Source organism: Anolis carolinensis, chromosome 4, assembly GCF_035594765.1.
Source record: "Anolis carolinensis isolate JA03-04 chromosome 4, rAnoCar3.1.pri, whole genome shotgun sequence".
Classification (NCBI taxonomy): Eukaryota; Metazoa; Chordata; class Lepidosauria; order Squamata; family Dactyloidae; genus Anolis; species Anolis carolinensis.
This window is the reverse complement of record NC_085844.1, coordinates 236802495-236828352: the sequence shown is the minus strand read 5'-3', so window position 1 is coordinate 236828352 and position 25858 is coordinate 236802495. Positions and strand designations below refer to the sequence as shown.

Sequence of the window (25858 nt, the reverse complement as noted above, 5' to 3'; positions counted from 1 at the left end):
GATTTGTAAATTTCAGTTTGAACAAGGGCAAAACCCGGAAGAAAAGCTAATTCAAAGCTAAAATGACTTTGTCCAATTATAATTTTAACCACCATACTTCCACATGGTAGTCTACAATTAACACATGAGAAATGCAGTTGAATAAACTGGATTTATGTTATAGTTAATATCCATTCTGAACTGAAGCACCACTTTTACTCAAATGTGCTGTGAACCTTCAGGCCGTTTCCAATTTATGGGTGCCCAAGGCAAATCTATCACAGGGGTTTCTTGCAAAAAATTGTTCAGTGGGGGTTACCATGGCCTTCCTTTGTAACCTAAACTTGTTCAAGATTCAGTGGGTTTTCATGGCTAAGTGGGCATTTGAACCCTGGTCCTACAGAATCCTAGCTCAAGGCCTAAACCATTATGCCAGTTCATGCTTTTACTTACTGGAAATTTACTTTGTCCACCTGAAACTTGGTTTCAAATATTCCTGATGTCAGAACTCTGCATCTGAGAAGATCCTTTAAAAAAGAAGAAGTAAATAAACCAGTCATTAAGGAACCCCCTAACTCCAAAATGGTGACTTCTGGAAAGCATACAGGACTTAGGAATGGATTGTTCTGAATAATCTAGGTGGGGAAAGACAGTAAGCAGCACAGTTAGTTACAGTTTGGCTTCTACTTGTACGCTAGGTCTGCATACTATGCAAGGGATCCATTCTAGTACCATTTGCATAATGATTTTTGTGTAACATGGAACCCAATATTTTTGTTGAAATGAACTATGTCTTTGGGGTTCTGACTGAAGCATACCATATAATCACTTTGGATTCTCTGCCCAGAGAAGTGTTTTCTATAGCCTTCAGTGCAATTCTATGGCCAGTTTCTGGCAGAATGTCTGGTATAAATTGACTGTAGAATTATGTTGAAGGCCTTCTATAGCCATTTCCTAGGTCCTCCAGAGAGATCCTATGGTATTAAAAGCTCTTTGTGTATAAATGAAGAAGAGTCCAACAGACTTATGTAATAAGCAAGACCACTGTGTGACTTGTGAAATCTGTTCATTCTCTCTTTATATATCCCTTTTTCTCTTTTGCAAAAGAAAACACAAAATATTGCAGCAGTAACAAAAGTAAAAGCAAAAACTCCAATGCATACACAATAAAACTACAAGAATCAAATGTTACCAGCATTAACGGACCAAATCAAATTGCGAACCTAAACTATAGACCCACAGAATCAAAAGGATTTCTATTAAGCATTGACTCACCACTCACCAATTGAATCAATGGGTCTACTTTATTATCACACCTGATTATGAAGGCTTTCAGCTAAAAATCACTTCTGAAAGCATGATTATAGTAAAGCTTTTTTCTTTAAGCAATAATTGCTATAGTGAGCTGAATCAGATGGACCTATGTCTGGATTAAATTTGAGCTCATCTTTAGTATTATATGCGAGTAACATGATACCACAAGAAGAATGTAGGAATGTAGCATATGTGCACATACACACAGAAAGAATGAGTGTGAGAGAGATATGCAAACAGATTTCCATTACTAGTATGATTTTTCTTACTACTTATTAATTACAACTGCAGAGATTAAATACATAAATGCAAAAACTAAGAAATTCCCTAAATAAATAAAAAATAAGGTAGTGACAAGAGGAGGTGAAATTTAAAACTAGACAGGAAATGCTCTCAGGAAGTATACTGTATGTTGTCATGTATAAGTCGACCTCATGTGCAAATTGAGAGCAGGTTTTGAGGTCAGAATGACTCATGGATAAGATGAGAGTCATTCCACCGAGAAGGTAAAGTGGCATGGCTGCCTCAGGGGACCAACTGTTCTTGGCTGCAGCCACCATTTCCCCATCTAGACATTCAGAACGGACAGAAGCAGTTCCGCAGAGGAGAGAGCAGAGAAGGCCAGCAGCTCTTTTAAGCTCTTGCCTTTTGCCACTCTATTCAGAGAAGAGGATTGTTCCTTTTTAAAAGAAGAATAGTGAAGATGCAGTACTTATACTGACCCATGGAAAAGTCATTCCAGGGTTTTGGGGTTGATTTTTAAACTAAATTTTCAAGACATATACATGAGTATATAGGGCAAACATATCTCCTCACCTGGTCAGATGGTGTATAGTCATTTTGCTTGACTATGTCAATCTTGTCTAGAAAACTAGAAGGGAAAAAAGTCTCCTTGGTAAATCTGTCATAACTACAAATCATTTATAACTTAAATATAGCATTTTCAAGCATTTATTGTCTTTTATCAAATACTTTTATAATCACTGAATTTTATATTTTGATTTTTCTATAGGCCAAGAAAAGCTTACATTAATGTATATAGTGTACTTAGTACTGTCATCCAGCAGAGGGCCAAGAACATGATATTTAGCACTACAGAACTGAAATAGCCACTGTAATGAATGATAAGCTATAAATACAGCCAAATTCAACATTATATCATCACATTAAGAAATTAGGCGCATATCACATTTAAAAATAAGTACATATCGTATATTTAGACATCATTTAAGGATTTTTCTATCTGATTAGGGAACAGAAATTATACCTGAGACACCTTCCTTATTAAATAACAAAATAAATATGGCAATCAAACTTTGGAGCAGTTTTTACATAATAATAGATACCAACCCACTTGGACCGAGAACGTAAAGGCACATGAAGAGGAAAACTCATAACTGTGTTTATTAATATTAATCAGCCATTATGGGTTGGGAACAAATAACCTGATTACTAGAATAATCTGTAATGTAGTGATGCAAGGTTTCCCTTCCATACACATTAAATATCCCACAACTGGGATTTGAGATGCATCCATATTTAGGATATTTATATACATGACCTGCTATTCCAGCCAAAAAAGAGAAAGAGAAAAGGGAATGAAAGTGGGGGAGGCACAAGGAATAAACAACAAAAATGACAGAGAGACAGAAAATGTTGTGGAGTTTAAATAATTATGATCTCAAACCTGGGAGAAATAACTTAAGGGGATGTGATATAGGAAGGAGGAGTAACAATGTCAAGCAAGTGCATACAGATACATTTTCTCACACAATGTGCGATTACAAACAAAAACCCGACATAAGTTCAGTGAAACACTGTTGGGTACAATAAAGGGTTAAAATGTGGGGGATAGTGAAAGAAGAAATGTGGATTGTTTTTTTCAAGCATAAAATAAAGTCTATCAATGAAACAATAGTAAAATTTTAAAAGGCACAACATGTATTATCCTACCTGAACTCACTTTAATAACAAATATAATTTGCCTTAATTGCTTTTTAAAGGGACATGGAATATATACTACAAGTAATCATACATAGGCAACTGTTTGCTATTAGGTAGAGTATTCAAAATCAATTCCTGTTTTTATAGATAGGACTATTTTTGGCATGATGCTAAACTATAGTATTTAAATAAGTGAACTTGCCTTAGCCTCTGTATTCCTGTATCTGCCAACCTGGCACACAGCAACACATTTTAACACTGTATTATGATTCTCTATAGACTCATCTACACTGCCATATAATCCAGTTTCATAATGCAGATTGACTGCACTGAACTGGATTATATGGGAGAAGACTCATATAATCCAGTTCAAATCTGTTAATCTACATCCAGATGTAGATCCAGTTTATGATATCAACATATGCTGGGTATAGTTCTGTGGTACTTGCCAGTGGAGAGCAATGTGAAGAAAGTAAAGGTTGGTTACCTATAACCATGTTTCTCTGAGTGGTCACCTGTGAAATTCACACATATGGTATTTCTGGCGCCTGCGCAGACAGCTTCGGAATCTTCTAGAAAGCTCTTTTAGTACAAAATGGCAGTAGCCCCACCCACTCTCCCCATAAGTATATATAGCTAGTGGGAGGTGCTACTGCCTCAGTTCCTCCGCCGTGAATAGCAGCTTGAAGAACCGAGGCATGACAAAAGTGGGGAGGATGGGCGGGGATGTGCAAATTTCACAGGTGACCACTCGGAGAAATACGGTTACAGGTAACCAACCTTTACTTCTCCGTCATGGTCCCTGTGAAATACGCACATATGGTAGACTAGCGAGCTATTAATCATGGGTGAACAAGGGTGAACAGGGAAGCGAGGCAGCTGTCCTGGCAGAGGTCTTCCAAAGACACGCCCCTCAAGAAAGCCCATGGATTGGCCACCGCTCTTGTGGCCCGTGATTCTCGGAGGCAAGTAATAACCTGACAGCTGGAACACCAACAGATAGTGACTACAATCCACACAGAAAGCCATTGGGGCTAGAGTGAAAGGTCACTGGCACACTTCCAGCACCTGGGGAAGAGTCTGGGAAACTCTAAGTCCAGACATTCTGTGTATATAGTATTCTAAACCTTTGTAAACATCCAGGAAGTGAAGGGATTGTTCCAGAAGCAAGGATGGATTCTGAAGGAGGGGTGGTAATAATATGTCATGTGACATGCAGATTTCTAGAAAAACTTGGCAGAAGGCAATGTCCGTCCCAAACTGCACCTTATCTTTGAGGAAGTGGCGGTATGGTGCATCTCCTCAGAGTGGACACAAATCACCGGCTCGTCGTGCAGAGGTGATAAAAACAAGGAAGGTTGTTATCCTGGGGAGAAAGGCTACATCCGTTGAAGAGGCGAAATCAAAAAACAGCTTCGATAGACATGAGAGGATGATTTCCAAATCCCAAGCTGCAACATGAGAGGTGACAGAACGTTGCATGTTTTTGAAACCATGAGAAAAGCATAACCAAGGGGTCAGAGAAGCAATGAGGGCATCCTGATTTCCTCTTGTACCATAAAATGGTTGCCAAGTAACATTTTAGAGAAGATAAAGAGAGGCCCTTGTCCAACAAGGATAGCAAGAAAACCAGAATCACTGGAGTAGTGGCAGCAAACAGAACAACTTGTTTCCCTTTAGAGGCGTAGTGAAGCTGTCTCGCTTAAGATGTAAGGATACTTGATGGAGACCTCTGGGATGCCCTGATAATGGCTTTACTATTTAGAGAAGTGTTGGGGTCTATTCGCTGAGTCGCAAGGCATAGACAGTGCATATCAGGATGGTAGGCTTGACTTCCTTGGTTGGTCAACAAGTTAAGGGAGAGTTCGTAGGTGGATAAATTTCTACTAGAAGCCTCAAAGAATGAAGTGAATTGAGCCTGTCGAGATCACCAAGGGCGATCAATACGCGGATTGTATCTATTGCTCAGACTGAGCACAGCTTGTGTTAAGAGAAGAATGGAGGGAAGGCGTACATGAAGGTTAGGATCTAAGTAAAAGGAACATGACTCCTAGGCAATCATCTACCCATCTGACAGGTAGCTGTGTACAGCAGTGAGGGCAGTGAGTGGTGTCTGATGATGCAGACAGATCCACATTGGGAATGCTGCAAGCACCCGAACAGGGAAAAAACCTATTGAAGGTGGAGGCACCGTTCTTGGTTGGCATGAGTTGCTCTGCTCAGTTGGTCAGCTAGCACATTTTCTTCCCCTAGGAGGTGAAGGGCAATGAGTTGAATCCCTCTGGGGATGCACTAGTTCCAGATGCAGAGACTTAAGTGGTAGAAGCGAGAGGGAGTGCACTCCCTTTTTCTCATTGATATCGAGTTGTATTGTATTGTTGTTGTATTGCCCATTAGGATTAAAGTCATATTTCCCCCCAGGGAGGGTACAAACCCCAGAGTTTTCTTGACCACTAATGGTTCGAAGAAATTAATAGGGTTGAGGGCCTTCACCTTGGGCCAGGAGCTCTACACCTCAAGGTTTTCTGGATGTGTTCCCCATCCATGGAGGGAAAAGTCTGGGGTTCTGAGGAGTCAGAGGGCGGAGTGGGGGTTCCACACATTTGGACACATTTGACCGTCTAGTTCGCCAAAGGGGTATCTGACGGGCAACTGGAGGGATGGGGAGAAACGTACGTGTGCTGTCATGAAGGGGGTCACACAGTTCCAGAAGCCAGACTTGTAGGGAGAAGAGCTTCAGTCTTGCCAGAGGGGTGACCATAGTCGCTGAAGTCATAAGGCCCAGTACTGATTGGGCGAGCCCAGCCATAACTGACATCTGCTGGATTGCCTATGAGAACAACTATCTGAAGATGGAAAGTATGGGAGAGTGAAGGAATGTCAGACTGGAGTCAGGAGTTAGATTTCACAACCAGTAGCTCACTGTCAATAAAAAAATAAGCTGTTATGTCCGATAGCCTAACATAAGGGATAGGGGCCTGCAACGTCAAGAGCCAATCAGTATGCGAAAGTAGGCATCTGTAAAACGACAGTGATGAAGCCACTCCCTTCTTCAACTAGGGGAATATGATAAGGAAGTCACTGCTGTGCCCCTGAGGCAAAGAGGGTCACAACAGTGGCCATTCATCCAGTGAAAACATGCAAGGGGCAGCAGTGAGGCCAATGGCAAAATGTTAAAACTAAGGTCCTGATAAGCTATCATGAAGGAATGAAACCTACAGTAATCTTCCTGGATGGAGATGTGCAAATAATGGGTCCGTTTTTTACACATACAAGTGTTTAGTGGTCCATTTTTTACACATACAAGTGTTAAGACAGGTAGGCCACATAATCAGCAGAAGTGAGGTCAATGCGATAGAGAGGGTCTATTAGCTTGGACACAGTGGGAATGGGAGCCGGTGCAAGATCTGATGATCTGGCTAGCTGCAGAAGGAATGGCAGCGTGGGCAATATTGTAGGTGCCAGTGAATGTTGTTGCTCCGAAGAAAAAATGGAATCATCGACCGCAGCAGGTACTTTAGCCGTAAGCAGGCACAAAGCCCTTGTCATGTGCACCATCAAGGCAGAAAAGAACGTTGGCTTCATCAGGAGAGGGTAACTCCGGTTCATTTGGAATAACCATGGTTTCTGGGATGCTTTCTGAAGAGCCAGAGTTAGTGCTAGGATCCACCAGTGGGTGGAGTGAGAAGACCCGGTTGAGCTGAGAAGAAGCTAGACCTTGGTGCAGTTCCATAGAATGAACCATAGAAGGCGCCTTTGAGGCAGTAACCCGAGGAGCAACCATATAGGTGGCAACATTAGCCATGGAAGTGGAAGCTGCCATTTGGGTGGGAGGCATAGGGGCAGCCATTAGTGTGGGCAGAAAGTCCATAATAAGGGTACTGTTCTTGGGGGGGGGGACCATGCCAGAAGCCACCCTGGTTCGGAGGGGGTAAGGACCCCCATAAGACATCTCCCTATAATGGCCCCCCTATAGGGGCGCCACCTTGCATCCATTTGGCTGATGGGCCTCCGCTCGTGGGAGGAGCCTCAGGACTGACTCCTGCTCGAGCTTGACAAAGGAAAGGGTTCGAATCCAGTGGGAGGGGTCTTCGGGAGTTCCAATAGTGAGGCCATGGCAAGTAGGTGCAGGCCGCCTTTCCGGGCATCCAACACCAGCAGGTGGTCCCCCAAGCGGGCCCGATGCTAGCAGCAGGCCCAGTATTGGGGCTGGGTTGCACACACTCCAGCAGTTGAAAGATCGACATGAAGATGTGCCTGACGGCAGCTCTGCAGCCAGTGGAATGGGCTCGGCCATTGCCAAGGAAGCCAAGCTAGATTGGCCTATTGGCCCTTCCAATAATAATAATAATGATGATGATGATGATGGTCCATTGGTTCACTGGCCACTATAATAATAATAATAATAATAATAATAATAATAATAATAATAATAAGTATCAGCATCTGCACATAGGCAAATTGACCATTCCAATAATAATTATAATAAGAATATTGACATTGGCACATTGGCACATTATCCATAATAATAATAATAATAATAATAATAATAATAATAATAATAATAATAATATCCCAAATGTAGACTCTGCAAGGAAGCAGATGAAACAATAGATCACATCCTCAGCTGCTGCAGAAAGATCGCACAGACAGACTACAAGCAGAGGCATAACACTGTTGCTCAGATGATTCACTGAAACTTGTGCCACAGATACCATCTGCTTGCGGCAAAGAACTGGTGGGATCACAAGCCGGAAAAAGTTACAGAGAATGAACATGTCAAGCTATTCTGGGACTTCCGAATTCAGACAGACAGTGTTGGAGCACAATACTCCTGACCTCACGATCGTGTCAAAAACAGGCTCAGAGGCCTCCGGCCAGTCAAAACCAGCAAATTCCATACAAGCCAGGAAGATAGAGAGACGCCTGCGCACGCCACCACCATATCAGCCACCAGGGGCAGAGTTGGGGAGCTTTTTATCAGCAATTCGTGGAGCGACTGCTTTAGCTCTGCCCTTGCTCCCAAAGGAGGCAGAGGGGCGGAGGACGGTACCGAGCTGCTCTGCCCTTGCTCCTGAGAGAAGCAGAAGGCGGTACTAGGCTTCTCTACCCTTGCTCTCGAAGGAGGCAGAGGGGTGGAGAATGGTACCTAGCCGCTCTGCCCTTGCTCCTGAGAGAAGCAGAGGGGCAGAAGTGGGGCCAACCCACTCTGCCCTTGCTCTGCCCTTGTCTTTCTCTGTGGCTGAGAGTCTGTGACATGACCAAGGATTTCCATGGATGAGCAGGAGTTTGAACCATGTTCTCCAGAGTTGCAATCCAACACTAAACCACCATACCATACTAGGCTATATGCAGGACTGTACTACTGGTCTCAAAAAGTTGATCTGTTTTTTAAAGAACATGCATGGAATTTCAGTATGAATGTTCCTTCAAATGTATAAACAGATCTAGTCAAGTTTTTTTTTTTGTAATTTACAAGTTCACTGGCAGCACAAATTAAAACAAGTTCAAAAGTGAAAGAAAGGGATAGGTGAATCATAAATTTGTGAAGGAGAAAGTAGAGTCATCATAATGCTATATACCAAATGCAAGGTTATTATTATGGACTTTGAACTATACTGAAGGACATGTTTTTCATAGGGCATTCACGTTTAATTTTTACAGCAAATACTCAAAAACGTTTTTACTTTCCTGTTAAGCAGCAATGATTCTGCATATACTGGCACAGTCAGGGAATGAGTAAGATGTTTCTAAATATTGAAGGGGCAGTGGCACAACTGTCTTGTTGTCGTTTATGCAGACTATTTTTAGGTCTGTGATTTCCTTAAAAAACATCAGCCATCCAAAAGTAGTAGAGCAGAACTGGGGAAGGAATTCTATGACTACAAACATCTTAGGTAAAAGAAGCCTGGATGCCATAAGCATTCCTTCTGTCCCAAAACATGCCCCTACATTGAACAACTGGCCAGCATTCAAAAACAAAATATGTTTAGTGAATATCCTGACATTGTGCAGCAATTGCTAAGCAAGCCCACAGTATTTCCAGCTGCAATGTTTTCTCATTTGAAGATGTGCATGGATGTTCATTTCTGCACAATGGTGGCAGTATACTCCAAAGCGGCAAAGAGCACAAAAGATGCAGAAAAGGGGACAACCATACTCTTAACTGTATCAGTAAAGCAGAAGACTCTCCAAGAGGAAGCCACAACTTATGCATCTCCGGCAACTTCGAAGACATTAACTGAAGCAGTTTCATACTGGCCTGGCTTCAGACCAGGAAAAAATTGTACAGCTCAATTTCTTAATCTGGCTGAGCATATCGAGGAAGGCTATGAGAAAGGCCGCATTACTGGAACAGTTTTTGTGGACCTTATGGCAGCCTATGACACGGTGCAAAATAGAAAAATGCTGCATAAAGTCCCATATTACCCAGGACTATGATTTTACAAAAACTGTTCAGACCCTCCTAGAAAATTGCAGCTTATATGTGGAGTTTCAGGGCAGGAAAAGTAGTTGCAGGTGGCAAAAGAATGGTTTACCCCAAGGCAGCTTTCTTGTACCAACCTTGTTTAACATCTTTATGAACGATCAGCAACAGCCACCACTCACAAAGAGCTTTATATATGCTGATGACCTTGGCCTAACAACACAAGCAAACAGTTGAAAACCAACTCACTAATGCCTTGAAAGATCTCTCCAACTATTACAAAGATAACCATCTGAAGCCTAACCCTGCCAAGACATAAGTGTGTGCTTTCCATCTAGGTAACCATGAAGCCAACAGGAAACTGAAAGTTATCTGGGAAGGCTAAGAGCTCGAACACTGTTTCCACCCTAAATATCTTGGTGTCACCTTAGGTCGAACACTAACAGTTAGGAAACACTGTATGAATACCAAGCACAAAGTTGCTGCACGCAATAACATCCTGCAGAAACTTACTGCCAGTGAATGGGGTGCAGATCCAAAATTAATAAAAACATCAGCCCTGGCCTTGTCTTACTCAACTGCTGAGTATGCCTGTCCTGTCTGGCACAAGTCTGTCCACGCGAAGCAGGTGAACATAGCACTGAATGAAACATGCAGGATAATCACAGGATGTCTTAAGCCTACACCTGTTGATAAACTCTATAAGCTAGCTGGCATTGCCCCCTGATGTGCAACGGGAAGTTGCTGCTAACTGTGAGAAAAATAAGGTTGAATACTGTGACAACCATCCACTGCATGGTTATCAGTCTCCTTCCAGTAGACTCAAATCAAGGAAAAGCTTCATGATAACCACCACTCCTCTTAACGTTCCTTTACCAACAGCAAGAATATCCCTTTGGGCAGCTAAACCAAGGCAATCCCAACTGGATGGCCATCTATGAGGGTCTGCCTCCAGGGGCAAACTAAGAATGGGCAACTTGGAAGTCCCTGAACAGACTCAGAAGTGGAGTGGGCAGATCAAAAGACAACCTGGCAAGATGGCACTATCTGGAGGAATCCTCCACCTTGTGTGATTGTGGAGCAGAACAAACAACTCTGCAAATGTATGCTTGCCATAATGTCCTGCCTCATGTACAGAGGAAGAGTTTTTTAAAGCTAAGAAAATGCGGACGCTTTTGGTCTAAAACTATTTAGCTGCGCTTGTGATCTCTTTATTTTATCAGTTTTAAACGTATTTATTAAGCAATGCTTTTGACATGAAATGAATAAATATTGTTATGGTACACTATCATGGTCATTACTAAAGGCAGAATCACTGAAATGCTCTGCTGTTGCAATTCTCCTTTTGAGGGGGGGGGGGGTCCTTAAACACAGAGTGGATAGGCATCTTTCAAAAGTACTTTTGTTTGGTATTCTTGAACATCAGGTGTTGGACTAGATGTCCCTTGTAGTCCCTTCCAGCTCTTGTGTTTTTATGACAAATTAAGAAATAAATCTGCAACTATATTAAACTTTCATGCCTTTTACGTAATCACGTAGTCCATTTCAGTAAGCTAATGACCACTTTATGAACTTGGGATGGTGAAAATGCAAGATATTCTCTAGTGAGAGCATTTCCCTCAATGTCCCAGCTGCCACTTCTGTGGCCTCTGAGGGAAAGAAGAGCTGCTGGGCACAGGTCCATCATGCCTGAGGTCTGGCAGCTGGTGAAAACCACTGGCTCCAACATCCAGTGGAAAGTGATCACAGAGTCATCCTGGAGAACCTTGAGATTCCTAGAGAGGTGTTCTCTCAGGTTAAAAAAGGCTGAAAAAACACTTGTAGGAGACTGGTTTTTTTGCCTATTGCAAATCTCTGGGTTTCCAATGTTAATAACAATTCTAGATGTCTCCCTAGCAGATCTGTTGGTCACTCTTCCATTCTAGTGAAAACATGCTGTGCAAAAGGTCACAGACAAGTAAACTGCACAACAGAATGGAATTGTAAATCTGTTCTTAAACTTCAGCTTTTATGACCCCATGACAGATTGACATTTAATTCACATGAAAAATGTAGAACTATAATTTTTTATTTCTCAATAAAAAAGAAACAGAATTGCTAACTTTAAAAATGATGCTTTCTAACTAAACTCCCATCAATAGCACAGTTTGTCTCATCAAGAAGGAGACTGTCCCCAAAATAGCTCACTTAAAAATTAGATTGTATTAGCATTAACACAGTTCATATGCAACAAATAACATTTTGCATTCCCTCTGGACAAGATTTAGACTGTTAAAATGAACAAAAGTAATTGTGAATACCTAAGAAGCCATTTGTATTTTGCTTTACAGGCATGGATTTTATTGTCTGAAGCACATGAATATATTCTTTCCCTGTGAGGGAGACATTATTATTATTATTATTATTATTATTATTATTATTATTATTATTATTATTATTATTATTACTACTAGTACTAGTACTACTACTACACTGCACTAAGCAGGGGAGGGGTGAATAACCTCCTTACAGCCACTCAATCTATGCTAAAATGAGAGATCAATTTGAAATTTTCCAGTTTAGAGGTCAAGCACTGAAGAACATTGATGTTCTAAAAAATAATGATACGGTTTAAATTATTCAAAAGAGAAAGAATGTTCAACTGAAACACCTGCCCAATTCTTTTCACACCTCACCCCCCCCCCCCCTTTAAAGCCATTTAGAAATATCAGTTGCTGGAAAAATAGTCTATTATATAAATTGAGACAAGAAAGGGAGACATGTAAAGCAGCATTACACACTAAACTTTAGTTAGAAGCAGTAGTAAAAGAATCCTAATAATAATACTATTTATATCATTGTAGATAGAAAAACTGAAATCTCCTTATGTAAACATAAACATGAAACATACTCTATATATGTTCCATGCTCTACACCAGGGGTCCCCAAACTAAGGCCCGGGGGCCGGATGCGGCCCATCGAAGCCATTTATCCGGCCCCCATGACACAAGGGCAAAAAGGGGTTGGGCTAAATGACCCAAGGGGTCTCTTCTTCTCTTCCAACCCCCCCCTCCTCCTCCTCCTCCTCCTCCTCCTTCTTCTTAACATTGAGGCTGGGTGGCCATCTGTCAGGGGTGCTTTGCTTGTGCTTTTGGTGCACAAAGGCATAAGAGGATTGGACTAAATGTCCCAAGGGGTCTCTTCCAACCCTCTTTTTATTATTATTATTATTATTATTATTATTATTATTATTATTATTATTATTATTATTATCATTATTATTATTATTTTATTATGTCACAGCAAACAAGATAGATATGCTGGATTTCATATCACAAAATCACAAGTCGAACACTTCCCAAGTGTCTAGGACTGTATGATTTATTTTCAGATGATGCGCGCAGATCCCAGTAGGGTGGCCTTTTGCAGTTGGCAGATCGTTATTATTATTATTATTATTATTATTATTATTATTATTATTATTATTATTAACATTGAGGCTGGGTGGCCATCTGTCAGGGGTGCTTTGCTTGTGCTTTCGGTGCACAAAGGCAGAAGGGGATTGGACTCAATAGCCCAACGGTTTCTCTTACAACCCTCTTTTGTTGTTGTTGTTGTTATTGCTCGGTGGCCAACTATAGTCCGGCCCTCCAACGGTCCGAAGGATCATGAACTGGCCCCCTGTTTAAAAAGTTTGGGGACCCCTGCTCTACACTTTGAAACTAATGACATATAGTGAAGGCTAATTGCACAGATATCTTGCAATTTGTTTCTATAAATAGAAGTACACTAAAATAGTGTAACTTCATTCAAAATTACATACATTAAATATATATATATACTTTGGGTCTGTGGGAGACAGCAAATGTGGGCATAAAATAGCTTTCAGAGAGGAATGAGATTCAATTACGAAATCACTGGAGAACATTCCAGCCACTTGGAGGCAGAGGGGCACCACTGGTCAAATTTTCAAGCAAATAATGAGAAAGCAATGAAGTATGACTCTATATATCTGGAATCATCTTGTGTTAATTATTTTTCAGTTCCTTATATGGTCTGTGAGTGCACAAATGCATATATTTAAAAAATAATTAAAACCACTAAATATGAAGCTGATGACTACTGCGTTTGAGAAGATTACTGTATTGCACTGTGCTGGAAAAAAAAGAGAATGATTAAAAAAAACAAAGTCTTCCTTGAAAACTTTTGATTAGATTGTGTCCCTCCCTCCCCAAATGCATAATTCGAAATGCAAACATGCAAAATGCACAACAAGACAGCAAATGCTGTGTTTCACAACTGTGAGAGCAGAGGAGATTTGTGCCTTTTACAAATTGCTGGGGCCCTAAAGACCACCATTAGATAAAGGCAGAGAGAGAAAAAGAAAATCTATTTAAAGAAACTGTGAATGTCTGTCTTTTTTTTTTTAAAAAAAAATTCTGCCTGTCTAAAGTTAGTCTGGCTTAGAGGATGCACTAACTTTTCCAATCAGTTTTACATTACAGCACAAGTCCAGAAATAGCTCCCAGCCGCCTTGGCCTCTTGCACGGTTGTCATGACAATGGAACCACAGTGCTATAAATAGATCGTCAGCACCAAATCTTGTGAGACACATCTGGAACCGGGCCAGCCCAGCCCCAGCTTGACAAATAAAAATAGGCACAGGCGGTTGGAGATGCTGGAAAGGTACAATACATCTCTCAATCCGCGTACAAAGACAATCAGAAACCAGGCAGGGAAATAACTCTGATTGCTTTTTAATGCAAGATTAGTATTATGGTAGGGTTATAAAAACACGACAGCAACGTTATTTATACAAAAGCTGTAGTTATGTGTTTATGCCATTTTTTCCCCTTCCCCTTCTGCAGTCTGTGGCAAACCATGTCATTTGGAGATGCTTAACAGTATAATTTTTTTTCCTGTGAGGGAGGGTGTGTTTGTGTGTGCACACATGCACTCATATATAAGAAAGAAAGAAAGAAAGAAAGAAAGAAAGAAAGAAAGAAAGAAAGAAAGAAAGAAAGAAAAGAGGGAGAGAGAGTGGAAGAGATAGATGTTGCTTTTCTAGTATTTTTAAATATTATAGACTGAGGCTAGTTATTATTTTGGGTGAAAGATGACAACCCAGTTGTTTTAGAAGTTGGGAGGCAAGCAGGCAAACAGTCACAATTTTCAGGAATTCAAAAGGTTCCAAATGCCGTGTAACTGTCCTTCCTTCATTCTGCCTAGATTTATTTTAAAACATCCGAGTTCTGTTCTAGTTCTTAAAAAGTGTCTTCTGCCATGTGTGTGACTGCTCAGGAATTTAAAAAATGGAAAAGCTGATTAAAATTTACTTCCTGCACCCAAAAGGAAAGATTTACATCAATCCAGGCCAATGGAGCAGGGGAAAAAAATATCATGATATAGCCAAATTACTCTACCATATAAAAGGAGACATGAACATAGGAACACAATTTTAATGTTTCTTTTCTAGAAAGTACTGCAGTCAGTCCTGTCCTGGTCAGTTTAGATTTACAACAGCCCATATCGCTAATGATTTAAAAAAACACAAATCATATGAGTATTGTAATCTCTAAATAAAAGTATTTATGCTTACAGTGTGAACAGAATTAAGGTTAGAAAAAAATTAAGTAGGTTGGATGTCATAACAAGCCATGAACTTATTATGCTATGCTTGTACTCTTGTCTATTGTATCCCACCTCAAGCCTTAGGGAAAGGCAGGTAAGAAATAAAACTTATGATGATGAAGAAAAAAAAAATAAGTCACAGCAGGACTTGGACCCTTTCCTCCTCCAACCATTACTGGAACGAGGTGCTTTCAAAAACAGTATTTGCCTCTCTTGTTGTTTTACTAGAATAGCCAGATTTAATAAACTTTCAAATTTCAAACTTATAAATTTGACTTGTGTGGCAGAGAATGGAATCCCTTCAGATCCCACCGCTGCCACCAATTTATGTGAGGAGCCTTGATGTGGCAGGGAATGGAATCCCCTTTGAATCCCACCGCTGCCACCCATTTATGTGGAGATGCTGAGGTGACAGGGGATGGAATCCCCTTGAATCCCACCCACGCACACACACACACAGATGCCACCACTTAATAAAGATGTTTTATGAGAGATGATGTTAATTAATTATTTGTTTAATTATCTTCTTCGCTGCCACCAATAGAAGAGACGTCAGGCAGATGGCACTGGTTCTTATAAGCTTTCTCTATTTGTTTTACTTCAGATGTTGTTGTTGCTTAATGTAATATGAGAGTATGACAGAGGCTTGGTTAGAATAAAAACAAAACAAGTTTATTGCAGGTACAGAGCTTGATGGTTTCAGATAACTTGGTAAAGGCACTTCGCTTAATGGTTACAAACAAATATGAGGTGGTTAAACTTTCAAAAATACTTCTTTCTCTGGATTACACTAAACCCTGATCCTACTGGATCCCCTGGGATTAATGTTCTCTAATCCACAGGCTCTATAAAAGACCCTAGACAAATCACCTAACTTGCCTAGACTGGTCTAACCTAAATCTGACTCAAATCTTTCTATTTAAGCCAGTCTGATTCTCCACACAAGAATCAGATCCACCACTGTGACTGGAAAATCACAGACTCCTAAAATAAATCCTTTTATTTTAGGCCTGACTCAAATTCTTCTGAGTCACCCTGATTCTCTACCTGAGAACCAGTTCCTTCGCTGTGGATGGAAATCACAGACTGCTGGGTTTTGAAACATTCCCCTTTTCCTTTCCAAGCGGCGGTTGGCTCCGCCCCTGTTGCTATGGTAACCTGTTCTAGCATTCTAAGATGGCTACCTTCCCCCATACATATGGTCAACTGAAATACTCACCATTTTAAACTTAGCCAGACCTGGCTGTATAAACAAAATCAAATACACATATCATCTATAAACAAAATACAATTATACACTTCTTTACAACTTGTTTCAGACCAGCCATAATTAATGTTAACCACAATTTAATGTTCAAAAAGAACAATGAATAGTGGTTATTTAAAAAGAGAAAGACGACAAACACTGTGGTGGTGCAGAAGGAAAATATATGTGCCTAAAGTCTACCATGGTTCATTCTTGTTACAATAAACTATGGATCAATTTGACCCTTGGAAATTCTCAAAATCCTTCTACCCATCATAGGAACTATTTGAATGAATAGTGCTTTCAATAACACCTCAATTTCTCTCACTTCTGTGCCAGGCAAACCTGAAACGAAACACTGTTGATAAAAACCACAAAAGCATTTCAAGCCATTTGGTCTGGTTTTTTAAAAATCAAACTAAGTTTCATTCATAACAATAGAGGGATTGAGTATTTTTAGAACATCATCTCAGTCACCCTAGTGAATTACAAGATCATCAGTTTAAAGAATGGAGAATCGAAAAGATACATGTAAGTCTGCCCAAGTCCATAGAAGGCAAAGAAATCAAACCAGTTTATGTGTCAGTGTTCTACGTATAGAATCCTAAATCATATCATCTGCAAGTTATGGCAATTTTACATTACAGCATAATGAAAGCAAGAAACACATTTCATCAAATAGCTAAAAACATTGTAATTGCAGTTTAAATAGTCACAAAACTAGGCATATGAGTGTCATAACTGCTCTTTTAGAAATTGCAGAAAAGTATTGAGCCAACACACAAAATGTTAAACCGAAAAAGATTTGGTGTAAAAACAATGGGGTTTATTTGAATGATTTGTAACTAGTGCGGCTGTGAAAAATATTGAAAGAAAAATGAAAGGCTGCTCTAACATTATAAAGGAACTAATATAGGCAGCATTCAATGCAAACTGCACCATCAGCCCACAGGATTCCTTTAGGTCCCTACATGGATATTTTCATTTCTAAAAATTGTACAGTAAGCTTCCTACACACTCATGTCTATATGCAAGACTTCATCTCCCTCCTCCCTGCAACCACATACAATTTTGTCTGCATACAATCTGAACAATGTACATTTCAGAATGGAGCAGCTTGCATATAAATATCCTGGAAAATTTTACACTGTTAACATACTAGTTACATGTCCATTCAAAATTTCCATTTGTTTTTGCTGCAGAACCTAACATACCCAAGTGCCAAGGATTCAAATACCTATAGTCAATGCCAAGTGCTATTAGGTTAAGAAACTACACAGTCAGAACACACTTTTCAGTTAATCTTCAAAGCAATTATCCCACAAACAAAATGTGTTTCCCTGGCTTTGTATATGCAAATACAGAAGAGGGAGAAAAATGTGATCTTCTGCCGATACGTTACTGAGCCCAATTCAAAGTGCTGGTCTTGACCTATAAAGCCCTAAACGGTTCTGGCCCAATTTACTTGTCCGAACGAATCTCCTCCTATGAGCCAGTAAGATCACTAAGATCATCTGGAGAGACCCTGCTCTCGGTCCCACCTGCCTCACAGGCGCGGCTGGTGGGAAAGAGGGACAGGGCCTTCTCGGTGGTGGCTCCCCAGCTGTGGAACACCCTCCCTGGAGATATCCGACAGGCTCCAACCCTTCTGGGTTTCAGAAGGGCCGTAAACACATGGTTGTGTGCCCAAGCTTTTAATGAGTAAACGACAAAGTCGACATGGCCTGATTTAAGGATGAAGCATGAAGTTCTTGGACGAATGGAATTAATTATATATATATATATATATATATATATATATATATATATATATATATATATGTGTGTGTGTGTGTGTGTGTGTGTGTGTGTGTGTGTGTGTGTGTGTGTGTGTTTTTAAGGTTTTTATAATGTATTTTAACAATGTTATTAACGGATCTATATGTTTTGTTTTGCTTTTATGATTGTATTCTTTGGGCATTAAATTTTGCCAATTTCTGTAAGCTGCCCTGAGTCCCCTCGAGTGAGAAGGGGGGGGGGGTATAAATGTTGTAAATATGTATATTTGAATGAATGAAAATAAATAAACATTATATATATAAATGTTGTAAATAAAATAAAATAAATAATAATAGCGACACTGTAAGAACCTCTGATATCAATTTTGGTCCAATATAAATGAAATTATCTATGCTAGCTATCACAGCAGTGGCTACACAATATTTACACACAGAATAAAGCCCACTGTACTGAGCCTTTGGATCACTTTATGGACTAGGCATAGGCATGCTATATTTTACATATTTTGGCAGGGCATTATTAATTCCGAAGACTTTACTTCTTGAAATATGTACACAAAGCAAATAACTGATGCAAGCCCCTTAAGCTTATGTATAAGATCTGCTTGCCCAAATGGAAAAACTGATAACAGAGGGTAAAGAAATGAGGTAAACTGGATTATCTCATTACTGTCCCTTTTTGTAGTATGTGAAAATGATCCTGTTCTTTGAAAGCAGAACATTTAACTGCACTGGTTCCACATGTTTATGGAAGCTTGGACTTGAGTAACAGCAGGACTACATCACTTTGCATAGCAAGCTGAAGTGAGTTTTCATTTTATCACATGGTAGAAGAGCCTGCTTTTCAAAGAATTTTTTCCCCTATTACTTTAAAAGCTTCTTGAGGGGGGCTTTTCTGAGGTTATTTTTTTTTTGAAGTTTCTAACAATTTCTGTCTTTTTATACTATATATAGACATGCTCATGGACCTCCTCCCATATCAAATCATACTACAGTATTGTAGCGAAAATAACAGAGAATTTGACAAAATCAGCTCTATAAACATGTAGAAGCAAGAAAAACAATAAGTGCTTTTAGCGGACACAGATGAAAACATGTAATTTGAAGCATTTTGTAACTGGGCAATAATGACAACTCCAACAAGAGTGCACGTACATTAAAAGGCTCAGAAAGGAAAAAAGGAAGAAAGGAAGGGAGGGAAGAGTTTTAGCCTTCTAGATATATTGATATTGTACAGGTAAGCTGGGCTTACAAAAATGTTTTTGAGGTAGTTCAGCAAAGCAGAAATGAAATTCTATTTTAAACAGTAAATGCCATGGTATATAAAAGTAACAGGTTCATATTAGGCCCTACATCTTTGTTCACTTCATTCTAGGCATATAGAACAGTAATAAACATAAAGAAGTTACCTGTATTTACTCAAGTCTAGTGCGCCATTGAATCTCACCTCAATTTTTAAAACCCTGAAACCTAAAGAAGTATTTGCTGGCAAATGTAATGTGCAGTGGCAAAGAGTACACTCTTGATTTGGCCAAAATGGTGTGCATTACAGTTGCTGTGTGCTTAGAAATTTTTTCTTTAAAACACAAAAATTTTAGAGCACCAAAATTCTTAGCAACAGAAAGGAAAACATTGGGATGTGTCTATGCTGCAGAATGAATCCACTTTAACTTTCTTGGTTCAATGCTATGGAATCCTGGGGGCTGTAGTTTGAAAAGGTCTAAAGTTTTCTCTGCCAAAAAAGGCTGATGCCTCAATTAGAGATGAGATCCTTTAAAGAGGAGCTCCAGGTGCAGCTCCTAAAGCACCTTCCCCCTTTGCTTTGGTTCAGTACTAAGATGGCTGTATGACACGAATCTAATGCACACCCCAATTTTGGCAAGGTCATTTAGCCAAAAAGGTAAGCATTAGATTTGAGTAAATACTGTATTACAAATACTAAAAAATTAGTTTTCCTTCACATCAGATGTAAAAGTCTAAATGTAGAAGGGACAGGTGAGGGAGGGAGATTGCCAAAACATCACAATTTTTGAACCTTCTCCAAATATTTAACTGACCACTGTTTTTCATTACTGATATAAATGTAAGCTATATTTTATTTTCAAAAATCCTCATGAATCCAGTATCTAGTTCATGCTCCTGTAATAGTCCTTGGACAATTAGTCAACACATATCAATATTATATTTATTCCCAAGGTACAAACATTTTTGCAATACATAATACAATATCTAGTTTCTAAATTGTTCTGAGTGCAGTGAAATGGGGAATAGCAAATTCCCATTGCATCAAGGTGAATAATGTCTTGGGATATGCCACCTTAATCTTCTATATATATAAAAGGATAAGAAAATTTCGGTTTAGGACAAAACAACAAAACTACACATCCCAGAAACACTAAACTTGGCAACACAACCCCTCATCCATGCCTCTACGTTCATACAACAAAAAGAAAAGAAAAATAAAGTCCTAATTAGAGGGAGAGGAATAATTGGTTTTTATCCAATTGTTGCCAGTTACAAGGCTAAACTCTGCCCACTTGATCTCCTAGCAACCTATTCAGCCCAGAGAAGAGGCACAGTTAGGCCTCAGGCCTCTTCCCCACTGCCTATAAGATACAGATTATCTGATTTTGACTGGATTATATGGCAGTGTAGACTCAAGGCCCTTCCACACAGCTATATTACCCATTTATAATCTTATATTATCTGCTTTGAACTGGATTATCTTGAGTCCACACTGCCATATAATTCACTTCAGTGTGCATTTTATACAGCTGTGTAGAAGGGGCCTCATATAATCCAGTTCTAAGCAGATAAGATTATAAATATACAGTAGAGTCTCAGTTATCCAACATAAACAGGCCGGCAGAATGTTGGATAAGTGAATATGTTGGATAATAAGGAATTCAGGAAAAGCCGATTAAACATCAAATTAGGTCATGATTATACAAATTAAGCACCAAACATCATGTTATACAACAAATTTGACAGAAAAAGTAGCTCAATACGCAATAATGTTATGTTGTAATTACTGTATTTACAAATTTAGCACCAAAATATCACAATGAATATAAAACATTGACTACAAAAACATTGACTACTAAAAGGCAGACTGCATTGGATAATCCAGAACACTGGATAAGCGAATGTTGGATAAGTGAGATTCTACTGTAATATGAAATAATTACTGTGGTAATCCAGTCCAACCCAATTCTGCCATTGGACGATACAATCCAAGCACTCCCAACAGATGGCCAGCCAGCCTCTCAATAATAATAAGAATAATAATATCATACAATCCTAAGGTTAGCAGATACCCCTAAGGATCATCCAGTTCAACTTCCTTATATCATGCAGGAGGACACAACCCAACCACTTCTGACAGATGGCCATCCAATATCTTGACAATAATAATACACATCGAATCATAGAATCACACAGTTAGGAGACACCCCTAAAGGCCATCCAGTCCAACCCAATTCTGCCATGCAAGACACAATCCAAGCACTCCCAACAGATGGCCACCCAGCCTCTCAATACTAATACTAATACTAATAATAACAATATCATCATACAATCCTAAGGTTTGAAGTGACCCCTAAGGATCATCCAGATCAACTTTCTTCTACCATGCAGGAGGACACAATCCAAGCACTCCTGACAGATGGCCATCCAGCCTCTACATAATAATGATGATGAAGATGATGATGATAATAATAATAATAATAATAATAATAATAATAACAGAAACATAAAATCCAAGAGTTTGGAGAGACCCCTAAGGGCCATCCAGCCCAACCCTTTCTACTATGCAGCAGGACACAATCCAAGCATTCACAACACATGGACAACATATAAATACTATACAATACTACACAGGGACATTGACCCCCTCTACCCTCACCACTTTCACAGTATACAAACAACCAAATGCATACTAAACATAAAGACAACCATACAACAGACATTCAATACCACCACTACCTCAACAAGTTCTCACCAACACCACCAGACAACGCCACAGCAACGCGTGGCTGGGCACAGCTAGTTCCCTATATATTAGGGGAAAGGTAGGATAAAATTAAAGGAAGCAAGCAAATAAATATGGGGCCATGAACCAGGCATCCTACAGCCTTGAATATGTTCAAGATCCATTTAAAGCAGGGATGGACAACTACATTTTTTTTAACCCTATGTCTCCAGGCAGGCCCCATGTGATCTGCCAGCAAACTGAATTATCAAAACTAAAATGAGAAGTTACTTCAGGTTCAATATAGGGGTTATTTTTGTTTTGAGGGGAGGGGGCTTTTGCTTTGTGCTACTTCTTTAGTTCTTTAAGTTTGGCACTCTGAAATCTGATGAACAAATTTTGCAAGAAAAGATGGAAAGAGTCTTGGGATCTGGGGGAATGCAAAAATGTCTCATGGGGACAGTTTTCCCGCCTTTGTTTTAAACAAATATAATCTGTGCCAGAGACAGAGCCTTTCTATCCCGGCAGCTCTTCAAATGTGCAGGATGGCACAGCGATGAGAAAAACAACCCTGCAACTATAAATGTCCCTAATTCTACTTATCTCTTATTTACTGGGCTTCAGAAACTGAAAGAAACTGTAGCATTACAGCTCTGAAAAGCTACTCCAGGCACATAATGGAAAGATAGACAGGTGCTATTAAATTATTCAGCCAACAGATGTCTTAGCAATAATTCATAATGCGCTGTTTTAACCAAAAGGGAGGTTTTTTAAAAAATAAAATAAAACAGATTAAATAAACATTGCCAACCCCAGTGGAAATTAATTTGAATTTGTTTAGACTCTAGGAAAATAAATATGTTAGTGGAAGTTACTTAATATAGAGTTTTCTGATCCATAACATTATACAAGTCCACATGTCCAGAGTAGTGTTTGTGCGGACAAAATCATGGCTATTACATGATACCTAATAACTAAGAGAGAGAAAGAGGTTTACGTAAAGATTTTTTTTTTTTGCTTTTCTAGTTTGCAAAAAATGTAACCAACACAAATAAAACATTCGTTAGTATAATTTTTGTCTTTAAAAACAATACAAAATTGTACACGGAAGCTGCCTGAAACTTGAGGATACTATGATCAGAACAATACTAACAAATGTCATAAAATGTCTACTTTATAGATTTGTGAGAAATATGTAACAAACCTCAAGGGGGACTAAAATTTCCCATCAGCATGGATAAGGATTACATTTAACTTTATATAATCTTTAATTTGATTCATTAATGATTGGAAGATAACTTAGAAGTTAATTTAAAACACTGTAAATATCTATATATTTACTTATGATACACCATTAGTTTATACACCCAGAAATAGATTTAATTTTAATAAAACAGCAGGTACTCCTGAAAACATCTTTCACAGACATAAATCTGTCTAAAAAAGCTAATGTGATACTTAATCTTATTTATTTATTTATTTATTTACAACATTTCTACCCCGCCCTTCTCACCCAAGGGGACTCAGGGCGGCTTATAACAACCGGCAAAATTCAATGCCAAACAAATCAATAAAAACAGCAACACATCTAAAACCATTAACAATAATCCATAAAATACATTAGTCAAGCTTATAACATATAGTTACTTATTACCATTCTTCCAAGGAACCATTGCACATAAACCTAAGTTCAGACCATGTCAATATAGTACTTATTCATTAAATGCTTGCGCAAAAAGCCATGTCTTAATGTTCTTCCTAAAGCCCAGAAGAGTTGGGGCCTGCCGAATATCACTTATCATTTATGTTCAAATATATCTATTTCAGAATGTATAATTTAAAAAATTATTTTATACAATTTATATTTCAGAGTATATATACACTTTTTATAAATGTACTGATTTACTTATTCATTCCTTTACAATAATATAAAAAGTACTGCTATCTTATACAGTCTGTTAGTTTACAATAACATTTATTGTTTATTAATGAGGCATTAAGAAAACCAAGAAATGACTAAAAAGTTTTTTAAAAGTACAGATGCTCAAGACTGAACAATACTATCTGTCATTGTTTTTCTGTCAAATGGATATAGAATTTCTTTTCCTTGGGAATATAAAAAAATTGGTGGGCAAGAGGATGTTGCACTATAGAAAATTACAATATCACAATAGCACATAATATATAGTTAATAGGATAAAGTAACAGATATCTCCCCTGTCCTATATCTAAAGATTTTAATACAATAATATAAATTTAGGATAATTAATAATTTTAAAAGACTAACATATATTTTAACTATAATTTCTAGATGTATACATGAGTATATAGAGTAATTCCTCTTGTCATTAGAAGCTTACCTGGCAGAAAAGCCTTAGTACTACCCAGGACCAGAAAAATATGGTAATTCTGGAAAGTTATGGGAGCACATAAATATACATGGGAAGCGGTCAATTGTGAATATAAATTACAATTTATTGAAATAATTATTTTTAAGGAATTCCTTGATTCTTCCCAAATGTATGTCAAGACACAAATCACTAGAAATATGCAGAGTGGAATGCTTTGGCTTTCTGACTCACCTACTGCTATTATACCTGTACTACTCTCTGTTTCAAGTACAGTGTGTGCACATGCATACACAAAACAATTCCAGGATTTCCATTTGTTTTGCAGTACTATAATTAGAGCTTCCGGATTGTGACTTGAATTCTAAAGAGGAGCAGGGATTCTGGTTAGTATATGGAATCAAATAGCAGAAAAAGGCAAAGGATTAAATCTAGCTGTCAAAGGGTAAGTGTAACTGCACAATACTATGTTTAATTTGCATGCCAAATTTTGTAGCAAAACAATGTACTTCCCAAACTGTTATCAATTCATTGCTATATATGCATTGGCCCCAATATGTCAACACAAGAGTGGAATAATAAAGGAGAACTAAAATCTCTAGAGTGAAAAGTCATATGAGGAAACCTAAAGAGACTGAGTGCTTACAAAAAGACTTTGATACCCTATCAGTTAATATAATCACTATTATTTCATTTAGTAGAATTGCCTTGTTAAAATAGGTAAGTCCAAGAATAGAAATTAAAATGCTACCCAATTCTTTAAACTCTAGAATTTGTGCAAATATTGTGGCAAATGATTTCCACAAATGTCCCTTCTCCCTACCTCTGATTATTTTTAACAGGTGTGAGTCTCATACCTTCACTAATACTCATATACTATTTTCCTCAAGGTGCATCTACACTATAGAATTAAAGCAGTTTGGTACTACTGTAAGCACCATAGGAATTGTAGCTTGGTGAAACACCAGAATCCTTTGGCAGAGAAGGCTAAAGGTCTGGCAAAACATGATTCCACAGCAGCCAGCTATACCAGCTAAAGTGGTGTCAAAATACATCAATTTTACAGTGTAGATGCACCCTCAGTGTGAGCGAGTAAAAAACAAAACCAGGATTACTATTGACTGGAAGAACTGAGGATGGAAGATCCAAATTTATATACTTCAAGTATTAGCTAAATCAGGGATTCTCAAATTTTTTAAGCTGAGGGTCGGGTTCACAGTTCCCGAGACTGCTGGAGGACCA

At 38.8% G+C, this 25858-nt stretch overlaps 1 protein-coding gene across 4 annotated transcripts in view; it reads right to left on the bottom strand.

Moving 5' to 3' along the window:
* gnas (GNAS complex locus) overlaps positions 1-25858 on the bottom strand; it is a 250385-nt gene that overhangs the window by 7091 nt on the left and 217436 nt on the right. For all 4 annotated transcript variants that reach the window (XM_062978978.1, XM_016997356.2, XM_062978979.1 and 1 more), the window contains exons 6-7: positions 2110-2164; positions 433-506 (exon numbers count right to left, since the gene is read on the bottom strand). In XM_062978978.1, the coding sequence (XP_062835048.1) occupies positions 433-506; positions 2110-2164 (129 nt within the window). The remainder of the gene's footprint in view (positions 1-432; positions 507-2109; positions 2165-25858) is intronic.